This window comes from Drosophila gunungcola, chromosome 3R, assembly GCF_025200985.1.
Source record: "Drosophila gunungcola strain Sukarami chromosome 3R, Dgunungcola_SK_2, whole genome shotgun sequence".
NCBI lineage: Eukaryota > Metazoa > Arthropoda > Insecta > Diptera > Drosophilidae > Drosophila > Drosophila gunungcola.
Genome location: NC_069139.1, coordinates 3,677,987 through 3,695,094, shown reverse-complemented (window position 1 = coordinate 3,695,094; position 17,108 = coordinate 3,677,987). Strand labels below are relative to the sequence as shown.

General features: G+C 41.1%; 1 protein-coding gene across 14 annotated transcripts in view; it reads left to right on the top strand.

Annotated features, from left to right (window-relative positions):
- The first annotated feature begins 651 nt into the window (after nt 1–651).
- LOC128262711 (cytotoxic granule associated RNA binding protein TIA1) overlaps nt 652–17,108 on the top strand; it is a 100,901-nt gene continuing 84,444 nt past the window's right edge. Inside the window, exons 1-2 of one of the 14 annotated variants that reach the window (XM_052997211.1) lie at nt 652–781; nt 1,312–2,082. In XM_052997211.1, the coding sequence (XP_052853171.1) occupies nt 1,788–2,082 (295 nt within the window). In that variant the 5' untranslated portion in view covers nt 652–781; nt 1,312–1,787. Of the gene's footprint in view, nt 813–855; nt 2,083–17,108 lie in introns of those variants that run through there. The other 13 variants (XM_052997267.1, XM_052997158.1, XM_052997249.1 and 10 more) reach the window with 13 other exon arrangements.

Here is a 17,108-nt window from a genome sequence, read left to right as displayed (position 1 = left end):
AAGATTATGAGCGGTAAGATAAGCCGATTAAAATGGACTAATTTAATGAAAAGAATTTAATGGTTTTTACGGTAAATAATTTTTGTTAAAATGAAACTTATACTAAAAGATATGTTAAACATCCTTGTGTAATTTTATAAATTATAAAAAAAAAACACAATCTAAGCCTGAGTATTCCCAACCAATTTCAAATGTGTCTGGCGCTTTCGAAAATGCCAGTCCTCTCCCGGCGTTCGGGGATTCTGCGCTCTGTGGCGAACGGAGCCGAAAGGACCAAAAAGGACGAGCAGCCCGAGCTTGTGAATGGCGCCCGGAGCGAGGAAACGAGGCAGCCGGGATTCCGAGGCGGAGGCGGGACGGAGAGAGGCCCGGAGAGCAAGGACTCTGAAAGGAGACGGCGGCGCGAGTGAGAGCGAGCCATTCGTGAATATTTCATGAACGATGGCAGCGATGGCAGCCAGCTTCGTGTATCGTTGCCGAGCTCCTTTTGCCGCCGAAGAGAAAAATGTAGGGAAACCCATCATCGGCAATGGCAACAGCAGCAACAGCAGCGGCAGCAGCAGCAGCGGCAGCAGCGATTTTAGCAGCAACAGCAGCAGAGCAGCAGCGGGAAAATCGGCAGCAGGAAAATCGGCAGCCTTTCTGCCGTCGTTGCAGTGGCAGCAGCGCCTCCGAATTTTGGCCAATGCGTGTGCTCCTGGCGTTCAGTAAGAAAAGCGTCGCCCAGCGGTCTAGTACGAACGTATACCGAACGCTTTGTATATCCTGTAAATTATATCCTGTGTGTGCGATTGATCTCGTCTGCCTGGTTCGTGCGTAGTTCGAAACATAGACTTCTTCTGACTCTGACTCTGCCTCTAATGGCGAATTATTCTGGGCTGGCTCACACACTTATTTTTGTTGGTTAAACGATCATGCCTTAGTTTTTGTTATATTTGTACAACTTTCACATTTGAAGTCACTGACTTTCTGAAGTTGTCAGCTGAGTTCGCGCGCGACGAAACCCCAGAGGCTGCCGGCAAAATAATTGCCATTGCAGCAGCTGCCTTAAAAACTTTACCGGCTGAGCAGGGCTTCACTTCACTTTTTCCCCTGTTATTTTCCCCTGTTATTTTCTCACATATTTTCATTATTTTCCTTCTTTGCATTTTTTTTGGGCCTGACATTTTACATACCCAAGCAGACATTGATATTAAAACAGAAGACGTCTGGCACAAAACTCGTTGTAGTACTCGCATGACAGGAATATTTATAATTTCCGCTGCCAGCAGACACAACAGAAAAGAAAGAATAATTTGCGATTACTGGCAGGCAGAAGGCGAAGGAAATCCCTGAAACGATATTACAAGCCAAGTGCGCTTGAGTTCGTGTATTTCCGGTTGAACAAACACATAAGCGAAACATAAAAGAAAGGCGAAAAAAAACGAAAATACACATATACCTACCCATACTTATGCCAATAAATATATACGTACCCAGAGCCAGCACATGAAAAGTGAAAATACATAAAGGCGAGGCGAGGCGAGGCAAGAGCATATTTCATAAGTTTGCACTCCGTACATATACTATATATATATATATATAGAAAACAGAAAACAGAGGCGAGAGCCAGAGCCAGAGAAAGCTGGCGACAAAGGCTAACGCACGACCTTTGGCATCGAGTTCAGCTCCTGCTGCTGACCCCCAGCAAATCAATAGAGACAAAGCAACTGAGCAGCTGAGCAACTGAGCAACCGAGCAACTGCATCGCCAGCCTAGGTTTTAGGTCCAAAATTCACTCGCAAATAATGCTGACCATGTCGACCCTGATGATGCCAGCACCGACCATAGCCATGGGTGCCCCGCAGATCACAATGGGGCCGCACAAGCCGCCGGAAACGAAGCTGCTGGCCATCCATCCCGCAGCTGCGGCCGCAGCAGCCGCCCAGCAACAGCAGCAACAGCAGCAGCAGCAGCAATCGGTGACAGCTGCCCATTTGCAGCACAATGGCCAGCAGCAACACTCGCAGCAGCAGCAGCAGCAACAGCAGCAACAGCAAATGTCGCAACAGCAGCAGCTCGTGGGCAGCAACTCCAAGCCAGGTGAGTGGAAAAGCGGGTTTTCCGAGGTGAATGGCCTCCCCCGTTTTGGCGGAATTTCCACCGGCAAAAGGTGTTGCATAAATTGAGAAATGTCGCTGCCATTTTGACCCTGAGACGTGTTTCGAAATTCAAATGCTGCAGGCAACGAACTCTTTTTTATTGTGGCTCTATAACATCCTTCAAAAAAATTACTTTCTATTTTTTATTTGCATCTCTTAGTTTTGTTGGATAGAAATTTTATTAATCTAGGGATTCTCTGTTTTGTTGTGGGCCCATATTACCCTTCACTTAAAATATATTTTGTTTTATTGGTGTATCTCAGTTTTGTTATAAAATAATTTTAAAAAGCTAGTGATTCTGAGAAAAAATCTATTTCACTGTAAGGTAATATTTTTCCATCAAGAAATCATCTTATTTTCAAAAGAAGTCGATTCTATAAAAAAACTAACGACTTCGCATTCATAAATCTTAGACTTCTTAGTAGATATCTTATTTAATTGGATGTTTTAAAAGATTCTTACTTATTCCGTCTTCTGAGTAATAAACATAATTAGGCGGAATTTTATTTGCACTTATTTACCTAAAAATGAGCTCTTAGAAAAATTTGTAAGTGTCTGTCAAAACAATCGGAAACAGCAATTTGCATAGATAAAAACAAAATGCAAAACTAAAACACATAAAAACTATTATTCATTAAAGCAGAATATTGAAAAACAACAAACAAAATAATACATTGTTAAAACAAATAAATCATGTATTAGATTAATTTAAAAAATGTCGGCAAAGTCATTTGCAATTCTAAACGTATTCAAATAGATTTCAGCATGGATTTAATTGAATGAATTTTATTTTGCGAAATAATTGCGTTTTATTTTCATTCAAGGATTTGTGAGAGCTTAAATAGTTAGCAAATCATTCAAACACGGCCATGGCAAAAACATAATTTATCGTATTAGTTGTATAAGTTGTATCATACTGAAGTGCCGTTTGTATGGAAAAATGTTTTAATTGCGAAACTTTTACGTTTTTTTTCGTTGGTGTCTGATAATTAAACATATTTTAACATTTTAAAAGTTATAAATTTAAAAAAGAAAACTTTAAATGCGGGAATTAATTTAATTTATTAGAAATCCTCTGCCTTTAGCAAAAACATCAATAAGCCAGCGCTTTTTGGATAGAAAGCATCAGCTTATGTATTCAAAGCAATGACTCAACAATTACAATTCAAGAGAGAAAAACACCGTAGGCAATCGATATCAAAGTATTTCATATTTATAGAAATTCGTATGCGTCACATGGCCAAAATCATCCTGGCAACACATTCAATTAAACGTATCCCAGACAGTCGGAAGTCAAGGAGGTAGATTTCAAAAATTCCAATAAAGCACAAGTACAAGTACAAGTATCACATTCAACATTCGCCCGGCTTCGAATTGATAAAATTCCAAGGGGCCCAAATTCGCACTTGTTATCCGAAAATAACAGAACTCAAACACGCATTTCGGAGATGAATTATTGTGGACACCACCCCGCCGGGCTGAAATGTCAAGCGTAGGCATTACAAGCATAAATATCAGTTACAATTTTCATATTTCTAACCACAAATGAAAAATTTGATATAGCCTGGGGCTGGGGCTAAGGCTGGGAAATTGCATGCCCGTAGAGATTTACAACTTAAAAACAACTTAAGCCGAAACTTGGAAACAAAGGCAGGGATAGAGACAGAAACTGGGACTATTCTCCAATTTGTTGGGCCTTCTCCGTCTCCTCAGCCCAAGAGCAACAACGGTTGCTAATGGCAAAAACTATACACAAATAGACACTGGCAGGCATAAAACCGGAAACAACGGCTCAGGAAGCTGCATGAAAATGAAACGAGGAGAAGCGAGCGAAGTCGGGCAGCCCGACTTTGGACTGTAATGAAAAATGGAAAATGTCTACTAAAAATAGTGAAAAGTTGAGTGTGCGTCGGTGTGTGGCATCTCTCTTTCTCGTTGAGTCGAAAGCCAGGCCGCCAGGCAGCAAGAGCAACTTGAAAATGAATTTAATTATGGCAAAAAAGTGAAAATTTCCACACTTGAGTCTGCGAAGTTTGCCTTTCCCTTTGGCCGCCGCAGCAGAGCGTTGATGAGCGGCTAGCAAAGTGTGAGAAAATTACTAGACAAGACAACACCAACTGGCAGGGCATAAATAGGAGCTGGTTGGCTGGTAGTCGGTAGTCGGGGTGAAAGTGAAGAGTCTGCCGGTTCCGGGCGTGGTGTAAGTTGGCTTAATGCGGGGCGGCTTACTAGAAATCTGGGAAATCGTTGGGGGAAAACCCTGGGAAATGAGCGGTGCGAAAGTGGAGCAAATTCAGTAGTGGTTAACCGGACAAAAAATACATGGAGGGTCATTTCCAGCACAATTGACTTTGAGATGAGCCACACTTAGTTACTAATTAGCAGGGATAGAGCAAAACTGGATAGCCACACAAAGGCAATTGATTGCTGAATGAAAATTAGCATACCGATTAGTTATTCATTGAAATTCAATTTGATTCTCGGAAGGAATAACTAGTGCATTTAAGAATATATTTTTTTATACTCGGTTAATAAATGACCATTTATATAACAAATTGCTACAAAAAAAGGTTTTTATTTGCGATAGATATTATTCTATGTTATATTTCTTAGTTTCAATCTTATTTTGATAGCTAGAATAATAAGCGTATTTAAGTCTTAATGAGTCCATAAATATTTATATTTAAAAGTGAATAGTTAGACATATTCTGATTCAATCAACTGGGAGTTTTAGAACAGACAGGTATACTGAACATCAACTATGTTGTGCAAGAATTTCCGTTTGTTTTACAAACTGGAGCAATTTCTCCCACTAAATAGAATCAAAAAGGAAAAAAGAGAAGAAGGACAGTTGACTTTGCGATGAGCCACACTTAGTTACTAATTAGTAAAGGACTAGAAAAAGTCGACAACCGCACACCGACAAAGCAAACATTGATTACCAGGCCAAATGATTGCAAATTGAAAATTAAGCACGCCGCTGGATTTCCAATTCAAATGCGAGGGAGTCGGCCAAATTGCCGGCAAAGCGAAAGGAGCAGAGCGTAACAGGCACATGCATATAAATTTATATATGCAGTGGGCACACACCCCCACACACACACACAGCCGCAGTGGCACACGGTGCATGAACTTTCGAGCAGCACTTACACATACACATACACATACACATACCTACTATATACAGGACGAAAGGAGGAGGGGGCGGGTTACACCTACATGCCGCTGTTGCAAAAACAAACAGCGACTGCGAGTTTCTCAAGTGTCGCAACTGCAACAGCAGCAGCCAAGCCAACAAGTGCCACAGTAGTTGGCTGTGCAAAGTGGAAAGTGGAAGGAGTCCCATCCACAGCATCACAGCAACAACAACAACAAAAAAAACAGCAACAACAACAGCAGCAGCAGCCTCCATAATGGCCAACTACAGTGGCAGTTAGCAGGAAAAGAAGGTCCATATGCTGAGCCACATACCTTTAATTTCGCATTATTTAGACTAGCCTACTCTAGGCATTATAATTAATTAAAACAAATTTAAACAAAAATTATATATCGGAACATAGTTCTTTTTTGAGTTATATCAGATAACATCACATTCCTTAAAATAATATTGAATAAGAAGATTTGCTAAATAAATGTATTTTTATTTATATTTTTTATCCTTCATAACGATGTAAACTAAAATAACAATACATACCTATTGCAAATCCATTATAGCTTGAGGAGATTTTATTGATGAGGTAAAAACCCATATTTTCCTGACAAGACCTAGATGGTATTTCCTTAAAGTAATTTCCACTGTATTTGGCTGTACTATCTCCATCTGCCTGTGATCCGCCTGCACTTTGCTGTTTTCCTTGCCCCCAAATGATGCAAAAACAACAACAACAGCGAGCGAGCGCGCTTTACTTTCGCTCAGGCGACGGCGACAGCAAAACTTTTAAATTGGTTGGCAACACTTGCATCCAACATACACATTTAAACATATAGTACACCCCCGCGTACAGACAAACACACATACTTAATGTTTGTTTTGGAAATGAATTTGGCAATTTTTGTACAGCAGAGAAAGCGAGAAAAAGCGGTCGGAAAAGGGGGAAAAGTGGCAAAGTGAGGCGAGAGACAGCAGGCAACACCTCAAAGTAATTTGCCAGCAAATCATTGGAAAGAGTCAGTTGCGAAGGCGGAAAAGCCGAAAAGGATAGCAGCAGCCGAAAAGTATGCAATGCCAAATGAAACACACACACAAATGCTTAAGGGAAAGCGTATAGCATGAACGGTGTGTGTTAGTGTGTGTGTGAGTGTGTGTGGGAGATTGTGTGGGTAAAAAACCACCAAAGTGAAATGCATTTATCGACCGCAAAGCGTTCGAAATGAAATCTGTTTAAAGGATTTTAATACCCCAGCAGAAACGTGGAGTCTGAAACCAGAATCTTTGACTGTGTGAGTGTGAGTGTTTGGTTCTGCAAGAAGCTGGCTATGCGGGTGTATGGGTGAACACAAAAAGTCAATGAATTCGTTTGGCGAATTGAAAAATTAATTCAGTTGCCGTCGCTGGCATTGATAAGGAAAAGCACAGGGAGCTGGGAAAAACTTTTACACGCCGCTTTTCTTTTATGTGTGTCTTTATCTTTACTTCGTCTGTGTTTGTACTTACATACCCACTCACACAAACACACACACACACACATTGACAAGCTTTTTACTTACTAATTTCTCATTTCGCTTACGGTATTTCTCAGTTACTTGTGCTTTTTGTCTTACTTTGCGTTTCACAGCCACCCACTTTTACATCAAATTACTCACTGACGTTGTTGTGGATTTTCCCCCATTCTCCACCAACTGGAAAAGCGAAGGAAATTAAGCAAAAAGCGCAAAGATTTATTTCGCTTTGATCAAAATTAAATGAATTGATTTTAATACGCCCCGTGGGCAAGATATTTCCTCCGCTTTTGCAAATGAAAACGCATAAAAAAGGTGTTTGGTTGGCCTTGTGGGCGTGGCCGTTTCTGGGCGCCCCCTCGTTGTGAGCTGTATTTTATGCCAGCGGCCATTACAATTGAGTAGCTCTGGCCCTAGCTATGCGCCCGTGTCTGTGTGAGCCATTCGAATTTCCATCCGTAGTGGTGGTGGTGTGGAGTGCTCGTGCTTAAAGACTCTCAATAAATTCGCCTTAAATTGGGCACAAAGTGGAGGATGCGATAAAATGTTTAAGCAAATCGTGTCAAGGAATTAATGTTGTACTGCCTTCAATATGAGAAATAAAGGTTAGAGGGTTCGATGTGGTTTTGAATTGAAGTAGTCAAATTATTATTCAAATTTTCTGTACAGACTCAAGTGATTTTACAAGATTTAAACAACTAAAGCACTACCACTCTAACGTATTCAATTAAAAAATTAAATGGTTTTTGCATAAAAAATACACTTTTGTCTTAAACCAAAAGCTTAGGCAATGCCTCAAAAATGGTTAAGAGTTTATATTATTTTACTGACTTTAATTTTGTTAAGTCATTGCAGAATTTAATGGAATTAGTAGGAGAGTAACATTATATTTGACATTCAATATGTAGGTATTTAATAAGATTATTATTCTCAAGAATATATTTACAAAAAACTGGTTTAAATGACCTGTAATTATATCGGTGTGTTTTAAAACCTCCAATGCGTAACTTCCAACTAAAAATAGAAAGTACACTACCTCGTCGCCGAGTGAAACACAAAAATCGTGGCTCGATTTGATGTTTTCCCCTCTGTCCTGTTCATTCCGTTTGATTACGTTTTATTTGATTGGTAACATTTTTGACTGTCCATTTTTTACACTGCAATATCTTTTGTTCTTCGCTTGCTTCCCGTTGGCGGCGGCAAATGAAAAGTTTACATTTCATTGCTCAATTCGACATTTGACATTTGGCAGCGGCACTGGCATAGAAAATGAGGTTCACATTTTTTGTTGCCCTCAGTCTCCGATTTGCAGTGTTTTTATTTCAGTTTTTTTTCCGTTTTCGAAATTCAGACAATTGACAGCGGCGTCATTGTTGTTGTTCGTATTGTTTGTCATCGCATTTGTCGCTTTTTGTCTGTCGCTTTTCTCGTTTTACTGGCGCCGTGTAATAAAAGTGTCTGCGGATCGTTCGCTTGTTGCACGGTGTAACAAATTGCTCATGCCCGCATCGCATTCGAGAAAAGCGGATTTCGGATGGTGGAGTAAAGGGAAAGGGGAAAGTGAAAGGTGTGGGTCCAGCCACTGGTCAACACTTTGGCGCAATTTAAATTTCATGCATTTTTCATTAACGCCAAAAAGGAGGCAACCACTCGCCTGGGGTCCTGGTCCTCCATTACCCAGCGACAAGGACGTGAACTGTTTTACAGAGCCTGGCCGAGAATGAGTGCCACAGCATGGGGAAAAATATTAGGGGCACGAAGTAGCTATCTATAAATGAAGTTTAATATAATATCTTAAAAATATGTGCATCGCGGATATAAAGAAGGTCAAAGTTTTAATCTTACAGTGGTGCCAAGACCTAAAATATTAAAAAAATAGGTGTTTAACATTGTGCAAAGAAATATGAACATCGTATTTCGGAATGAATCTCAAGGACTTTCTGACTTAAAATATATTGTTGGCTTCTTTTAGGTAACTCTAGATTTAAATGTATTTAACCTTTATCTTTGGACGGAAAACATTTAAATGAAACCACCTAGAAAATTTTTGGCAAACAAAGAGAATCTAAAAACAATTTACCAAATGGCTTTTCAATGACTTTGGCCAACTGATCTGCTGACCGCAACTGTGGATTAAGAGCCTGAGAAAGGGAGAACCGAACGGGAAGTTGGCTCATCTTAAATGCCCATCTATTTTACTGCTGCTGCCCCATATACCAAAAACACACAGAACACTTGGGCTCGAGAGCCGAGGCCCATTTACATTTTCGTTCTTTTGCAATGCCCAGCTACCAACGATTTCTACCATACCCACTCTCTGTATTTAAGACCATCCTGTAGTTCGGTTCGTATCGATTTTGAGTGTCGCCTGCCATTCGAATGGTTTTTATTTCGCATTTATGTGCCTGCCCCAGACTTTGTCCTCACACTTCTTAGTTTTTCCTCAGCCACTGGCTGACTTTGGCACGTTTTAATGCATCGGCCACAGTACCTCCTTCAGTCGGCAAGCTGGAACAGAAGTTACACAGAGAACTAGAGTTAAACTACAATTTGTTATATATTATTAGGTATAACTATTTTTAAAATAAAAATATTTAATGAAGAAATAATTTTTTAAAATTTTCTTACTATTTTAACTAAATTAAAATACATTTTTAATTTATAATGTAGTAAAAATAAATCCAAATGAATTCTGATGAAATTGAAACAACATTTAGGGTCAAACACTTGTTAAGTATTTTAGCTTATTAGTTTTAGTTTATAATTATCTGGAAGCATACAACAAATTAAGTATTTTTCATGCACTTTTGACAATAGAAAATTCCTTAAAATACGTAAAATCTGTTCTTTCCGTGCACAGTGTACGTGTGAGTCCTTTTCCTTAACCCTTTGCCGTCGAGTCCGCATTGTTTTGCTCGTTTGGCACTCCGTTCTGTACAGTCCTTTGCCTTCGTTTTTATGCCTTAGCCAAACTTTAGCATAAAGTCATTTGGGGCGTTGATGGAATTTTTGAACGGACATCCCATCGCCGATCGTTGGGCAAAAGCGTTTAGTCTTGAGCTAAGTTTTATGAGCTCTGCGTGCGAACTTCTGTTTGACTTTGGTCTCATTTGCGCTGGCAAATACGGCAATTTATGCAAATAATAATTTATAAAATTTCGCATAGTTTTGCGACGCCCTAAAACAATGGGGAGTGAGAGAGAAAGAGCTTAGCCGAAAATAAAAAACAGTTTGGGCTAAATAAAACAAACTGTAGGTAAATAAAACATGGACTGCGGGCTGGTCAGGGTTTCCGGCTTTTGTCCAGGCCATAAAAAGTGCTAAGTAAACACATGTGCCCGAGACCCCTGCTCTTTGCACATCCGCATCCGCACCCGCAAAGCAAATGCCTGCACATAGTGTAAACACATAAATTTATGCATTTTCAATGGAGAGCTGTTAGCATAAATTTACGGCCCAAAAAAAAAAAAATGGGGAAAAATCAACGACTGGTTGGTTGGGCTGATGGGCCGAAGGCGGAGGGGAAAAATGGTGTTGGGGGGTCAGCCAGCAACAACAAACTGTACAAAAGTGCTTAACAAAACAAAACAAAACAGAGCGAAAATAGCGTTAAAGCAACGCAAAGCAAACAGTCGACAGTTGAGTTGCTGCAGAGCTCGAAACAAACAAAAAAATGCAAACAGAAAACAAACACAGCAAAAAGGCAACTCGCCGGAAAGCGGAAAAGGGTGGCGGGGGTCGTTTGTGGAGCGGCTGCTCGGTTAAGGGTTAACCGGGGGAAAGGGAGTGCCCAGCTGGGGTGTCCTGAAAAAAACTTGAAGTAAAGAGAGGGACTGCTTTAAAAACCTTAACACATTTCCAATGATTGAATCAATAACGGCGACAAGTGCGTTTGTATTGTTCGGTGGCAGTTTGTTTGTATGAGGGATTCTCCACTGAGCGAAAATTGGGTGCCACTTAAGATAAAATGCCAAACATGCAAAGCTGTCAAAATCTCAAAACAATGAATTTTTTTAAATTTATCTATGTGGATGACACATATCATTTCCTACATTTTTTATCAATCAAAAGCACTTTGTACTTTTTCAGTAGAAATGAAATCCTTAAATTCTATGTCTAGTCCAGTCGCTCAGTGCATTTTTGTGACTGCCGCTAACTGCTGCCAATTGGCGATTCGGAAGAGAGCAACTGCTGCCATTTTTCGGCTGGATGTGTACCTCCCTGTTATTTTTGCATACTTGCGTTTGTTGCCAGCTGACACTGCTGCCAGGTACCAGAAGCGTTTTTTCTTGGCCAAAAAGAGTGATTTTAACCTGCACCTCTGGCCTGGTGGTTTTTTTTTGGCTCCCACTTTTGGCCAAGGGCTGTGGCCAACTACACTCCGGATTTCATATGGCAAATGTTAAAAGCTTTGCCTGCTGGCCACCGAAAATAGGATTTACCGAGTCAATTTGAGGCTTAAGCTGCAAAACGACTTATCCTGGAAATGCAGTATTATTTAGATATGTTTCAGGCATAAACCACGCCAAATGCTCGCTTTGTGCTGGCTGCCAAAAACTTTCTCTAATTATAAATATCAGTTGCCATGACCGTTTCACATCCGTTGCTTGGTCCAGAGTTGAATGGAAGCCGCAGAAAACAATTTGCAAACTTTGCAGGATCTGCGGTGTCCTCTTCTCACGTCTCCTTCTATCGCAAAAAGGAAAACTTTAAACATTTCCATCGCACTTTGCAGCGCAGAAGTCATGGCGCGCATGAGTTAGAGATATGTCAATAAGCACGCACACCGTACATCCCCGGCAACTTATCAATTTTTCCATGCTCAAACCCACTTAACGAAGATCCCCAAAGGGGAGGAGTTTTTCGGGGATGCGGACTACAGGACTACAGAACTACAGGACTTGAGGACATGAGGACACGAGGTCTGCAGACTGTACAAACATTTGACTCCGGCGGCGAGGCATTGGCAAAGTCAAAACGAAGCGGAGATGCAGTCGGAAACGCCATTGAAAAAAGTTTAAAGTTGCACCAAAAAGGATATTGAGCTAAGCCAGTTGCAGCTTACAAGTATGTGTATGTGTGCGAGTATGTGGGCTATTCCCAATACACTCGCAACAATAGGGGAGGGTTTGCCAACTGGCATAGTTTTTTCTTTAAAATCACAAAAAAGAATGTAAGATAGTGTAAATATACAAACTGATTTCTTACAATTGTTACTGGCAAATGCCTAAAGATTTGTCTGAAAACTAATTGAAATTCGTGCCTTAAACATTTTTCTAGAGTGTAGAGTGTGTGTTTGCTCATGTGCTGGTGGTGTCCTCTGTTGGTTTTCTATTTGCCTTCGACTCGCTGCTCGCTGGCTGCTTATGGAAATCCGCATGATGATTGCATATCCTCCGCCAGAGACGCTGCCATATCCCTAATGCCGCCGAAAGTTTGCGTTCATTTGGCTGCTGCATGCCAGCCGGATAGCCGCTTTCCTCCCGCTCCTCCCGCTCCATCCTGTCATATATTTCCTCCGCTCCTTCACTTTTTTCTTTTTTTGTGATGCTTTCAGCTGAGAAAACTTTTACTTGGTTTTTCCTATTTTCCTTGTCGGCTGCGGTGGCGGTGGCCAAAGTGTTTCTCTAGCATTTGAAGAGCTTTTTCTTAATGTCACTTATGCATAAGTTCCTATGAGTTTGGCCACACACGCACACTCACTCGAATATGCGAGTATGTGTATACATACTCGTACTCGTAATCGTACATATATGCATATCCATGGACGGGGTGGAAGCTCACTCTTGTTTGCATGTGGATAAAAGTGCAGCGGGTGTGCGTGTGTGTTTGTGTTTGAGACTAACTTGATGGCACATCCTCCATGGGGATTTACAAGTGCTTAGTTCTATGTCGCAAAAAAACGCTTTAATATTATTATACTTTCTTCTATGTGCTCTGGCAATTTTTGCTGTTTTTTCATTTACTTTTAAATTAAATGAAATGGCGAAGGGAAGACGCCCAAGACGCACACGCACGCTATACAAATTGAATGCCCAGATTCTTAAAGCCAGCCCGGCAAGGCACAAAAACCACATAAACATCATAAATAAACACCGACGCACACACGCGCCTTGATGTATTACATGTGTTGGCATTATTTACTTAACTCGGCTCTGCTCTATTTTAGCCGCTCCAAAAAGTCAAGTCTACTTTTGTGGGCGCAGCTATTAGTGCAGCGGCAACAACAATGCCACAGTCGGGCCACAAGGATGAAGACATTAAGGCCCAGCATGCGCCACCAACACACCATACACACATGGGCGTAAAGGGAAAGAAATATAATGCCAACATAACATTTAATCCAAGGAATTCCATATCGCTGCCAGTGGGGAAGCCAGGCAAAGGCGGGCAAACATTTGGCACCGTGAAGCAAAGTTGGATGTTGACGGGTGGCAAATGTGGTCGAACAAACAGCGGCGTAAGCCTATAAGGGCTTAGAGAATCATTATCAGTTTGGTTGTTCACTGAAATGGCATACAATAAGTATTTAATTACCTAAATTGTTGCCTGATTTTCTATAAACCTACCGACATATACTAAAGGAAAGAAGTTTAATTAATTAGGGTTATACTAAATACGATAAAGAATTTGCTATCAATGGATCAAAATCTATCTTAGTAATTAGCAACTATTTAAATTGTTCAACTTCTATTCGTTTACCGAATAGTTTTGAAGTATAAACACTTCAACTACATCATTTGGAATGTGGATCCAACAAAAAATTCACTCTAAACACACACATGATATGTGGAAAAAAATCTATTGAATTTCATTTTTACACATAAAAAAAAATAAACTATTTTACGTAAACATAATTGAATGACATTATTCTGATAATAAGGCTAATCATAATAAAGCACACATTAAATCAGGCTTTACAAAAATATCAAGATTTGAATGATGTTTGTTATCCAAATTATATTAAGTTTATTTTTGTTTATGTCTTAATTTAGCTGACATGAGACTATCAAAAATTCGAATGGTTTCCCTAATCGATCTGATTCAGCTTTAACTAAGTATGAATACCTGTGGCCCTCAGGCAAAGTCCAAAGCCTTTATGGCTAAAGCCTGGACGATTAATGCGAAATCCGAGCAGCCAAATGCTCCCACAAAGATCCAGGCTCCAGGGCTACTCGTAATGTTCATTTCCACTGTGCTTATCTGGAAAGAGTCAGATTCAGAGGCGAATTCAGGGACTGTGTGCACGAGAAAAATAGAGGAGCGCGTTGCAGAAATACTTTCAGCTCTGGTCTTGTCTGGTTTTTGTGGGGATGAGCCGGCAACGGAAGGAAGAAATAATCATAAAAATTATTTCAGCATACATGTGTGCGAGTGGTGATCATAATGTTGCAAGGCGTTGCTGGGGAATCTCTTCGTTTTTGATGCCTTGGCGGGATATACACTTTGATGGCGCAGGGCGGCCAAGAAAGGCAAAACGAAGGCGTGGCTGCCTTTTTTCATTTTCGTGCTTCATATTTTCTATTTAGCAGGAGATCTTGGCAGGAGATCTTGGCGGTATGTGTGTGTGTGCAAGTCGGTGTTAATGGGTCCCGTGTCTGGCCAAATTGATATCCCGCCGTCAGCTTTAATGTCTTATGAATGCGGCTAATGAAACTGTGCGCACTTTTTATGATTATTTTTTAAATCCACACTTAATGCTTATCGTTCACCCCCGTTTTATTTTCCTTTTCAGGTAAGCCATCCACCGTCTCGACCGTGACTTCATTTGCCAAAAAGCAGAAGCCCGACAAAATAAAGAAAATGCCATGATTGGAAGTCGGTAATTTTGAAGGCCGCCGCCACGGTGAGTTGCTAAAGCCAAAAGCCGCAAATTTGATTTATTCGGGCACGTGGATGCACCCGGGGCGCTACGAAGAAGTTGTATAAAAGGGCCACCACTGACAGCATCGTTAGCATTTAATTATGCCATTTTCATTTCCGTAATGAAATGAACTTGTAGGGGTAGCCTTTGTTCTTTTATTCATTGCCCTGGCAAATTATCATTGATTTTGTTGCTTAATCCGCCTGACCGTCGCACTAAGGTGAGCATTAAATCGAATTAATTTAGTGGTGTTCGCTGGGTGGGTGGGTCACTTCCACCCCATTTGTCCGTTTGTCCGTTTCCAGTCGTCCGTTCGAGAGTGGCCATTTGACATTTGTCGACAAAACGTTTACATTAAATGTCTTGTGCCGTGTTCCCTCCTCGCTTTTGTTTTGCTTTCGACCTCTTCGGTTCACCCCACACATTTGTATTATACCAATGTCTTGGTCCTGTCTACGGGTCGACATTCCTAAAATTTTGCGCATTGTCCGGACGGAGCGAAAGTGACAGGGATGGCAGGGAACAGGGAACAGGGAACAGGGTACTGGGAAAAGCTGGACGCTTAGCGCCTAAGTTGAGACATTTGCGTTGACAATTGCTCGGAATTGGAAATAAGATATCTGCGAGTCCTGACTTTTATTTGAGCCAGAGAATTTGAGAACTGGAATTATATTTATTGCCAAATCGGGGAATTTCATGACCATACATTAGTCAAGTCCAATGACAAATGCAATTAAACACATCACTTTACTACCAATCCTCTGCTCTCAAAAATCACTCAATTCGAAATTTCGTGTTGGGTTATTTGGGTTCTTTGGCTTCTTTGGGCTCTCTGGCACACGCTCCATTAAACGGCAAACAAATGCCGAGAAGTCGAAGCTGCCCGAGTTTTTTGTACGCAAATTTTTTAATTTATTGCATAAAATGTTTTCGGGGTTTTGCCTATGCTGGCAAGCCACAAAAGCCAAAGAAATTGTTTCAATTTGTCATGACAATTTCTTTGAAATGCCGCAGCTAAAAAATGTCCTTCTCCGCGAACGGCAATGTCGTCTGCCATCAAAGCACTGAATTCAATTTGGTTTAGGGCGAGGCCCGGCTCATTCCTTTGGTAATTTCAAAAAGTTCTCCTCGTAGGTCTATGTTGCCGTTGCCTGCTTTATTTGCTCGGCTGTAATTTGCAATTTTCACCTTGCCGCGGCACGGAGGAGGAAAAATCGCGGGAAGGAAATCGTTGAGAGCTAGACCATTATCAGAATTGCGAGTGGAAGCAGGAGCTGAGCTGAGCTGAGCTGAGAGTTGACAAATCAGCGGCGCCATCCCAATGACATTAAAGCCAGTTCAGTTGAGCCGAGGTCGTAATGCCTGGCTGCCGCTGATGATAATGGACGCTGCTTTTGGCTCAGCCATTTGGCAAGCGACTGCAGTAAATCTGATATTTCCCCTTGGCATAAATAAATAAGCACATAGGGGTTTGAGGCGGAACGGGGGTGCCTACAACCGATCGCAATCTGAAATTGCAGGCTTCAAAGTGAGGAGTCAAATGACCCCAATTAATGTTGCAAAATGTTGCTGATTAAATAATAAATGGCCTATAGCATTTTTTCTAATTGAGTTTATTTTAAAAAGCTACTTATCTGGGTTAAACAGCATTTGCTTATAAGCACCCCAATAACAATAAATTTGAGTTCTGAAACACATAAAACACTCCTTTAAGGCATAAAATCAACCCTCTAAATTCTTTATCTGACCATAACCACTTTGGATTGCTATAGTTTCTAAAGAAATACAATATTTAATAAAAACTACAAAATTCAATAAAATGAAATCGTGTCTCATCCTCGTGTTGCTAAGTATGTAAGGGAAATACATAATTAATCGTCAAGATAAAGATGACCAATGATTTTACCAGCCAATATGCCTCCACTCTTATGAAATGAAATCAAACCGTGATTTCAACCTAATCTAAATGCGTGCAAGAGGGAAAACAATTTGGCTAATAGATGCATTATTCCGCTCACCATCCTTTCTGCCTGCATCTTGTGGCTGCCACTCGAATTAAACGCAACGTGTCCCTGGGCAACGAGGCAAAGGAGCCAAGCCCGACCAAACCGGGCCAAACATCTCACGTGGCAAAACCGAACTGAGCCCGAGAACGGGACTATAAATCTCTCCAGCTGGAAGCTGGAAGCGTTGGCATCGATGATGCGCCTTTAAGCAGCTTAGTCTCTGTCCGCAGTCCGCAGTTTGTAGACCGCTCCCCTCGTTTACCAACAAACTCAGGGCCTGGGCTTGCAATTTCCGCTGCGCCGGCGGGACGCATATTAGCTGGCTGCCAGTGCATGCTCGACTATGGATTCTGAACTCTGGATTCCGGGTGGATGCTGAACGGTGCACAGGCGACGGAAGCATCACGGCGGAAGCGCAAGAACAAAGTATCTTGATCC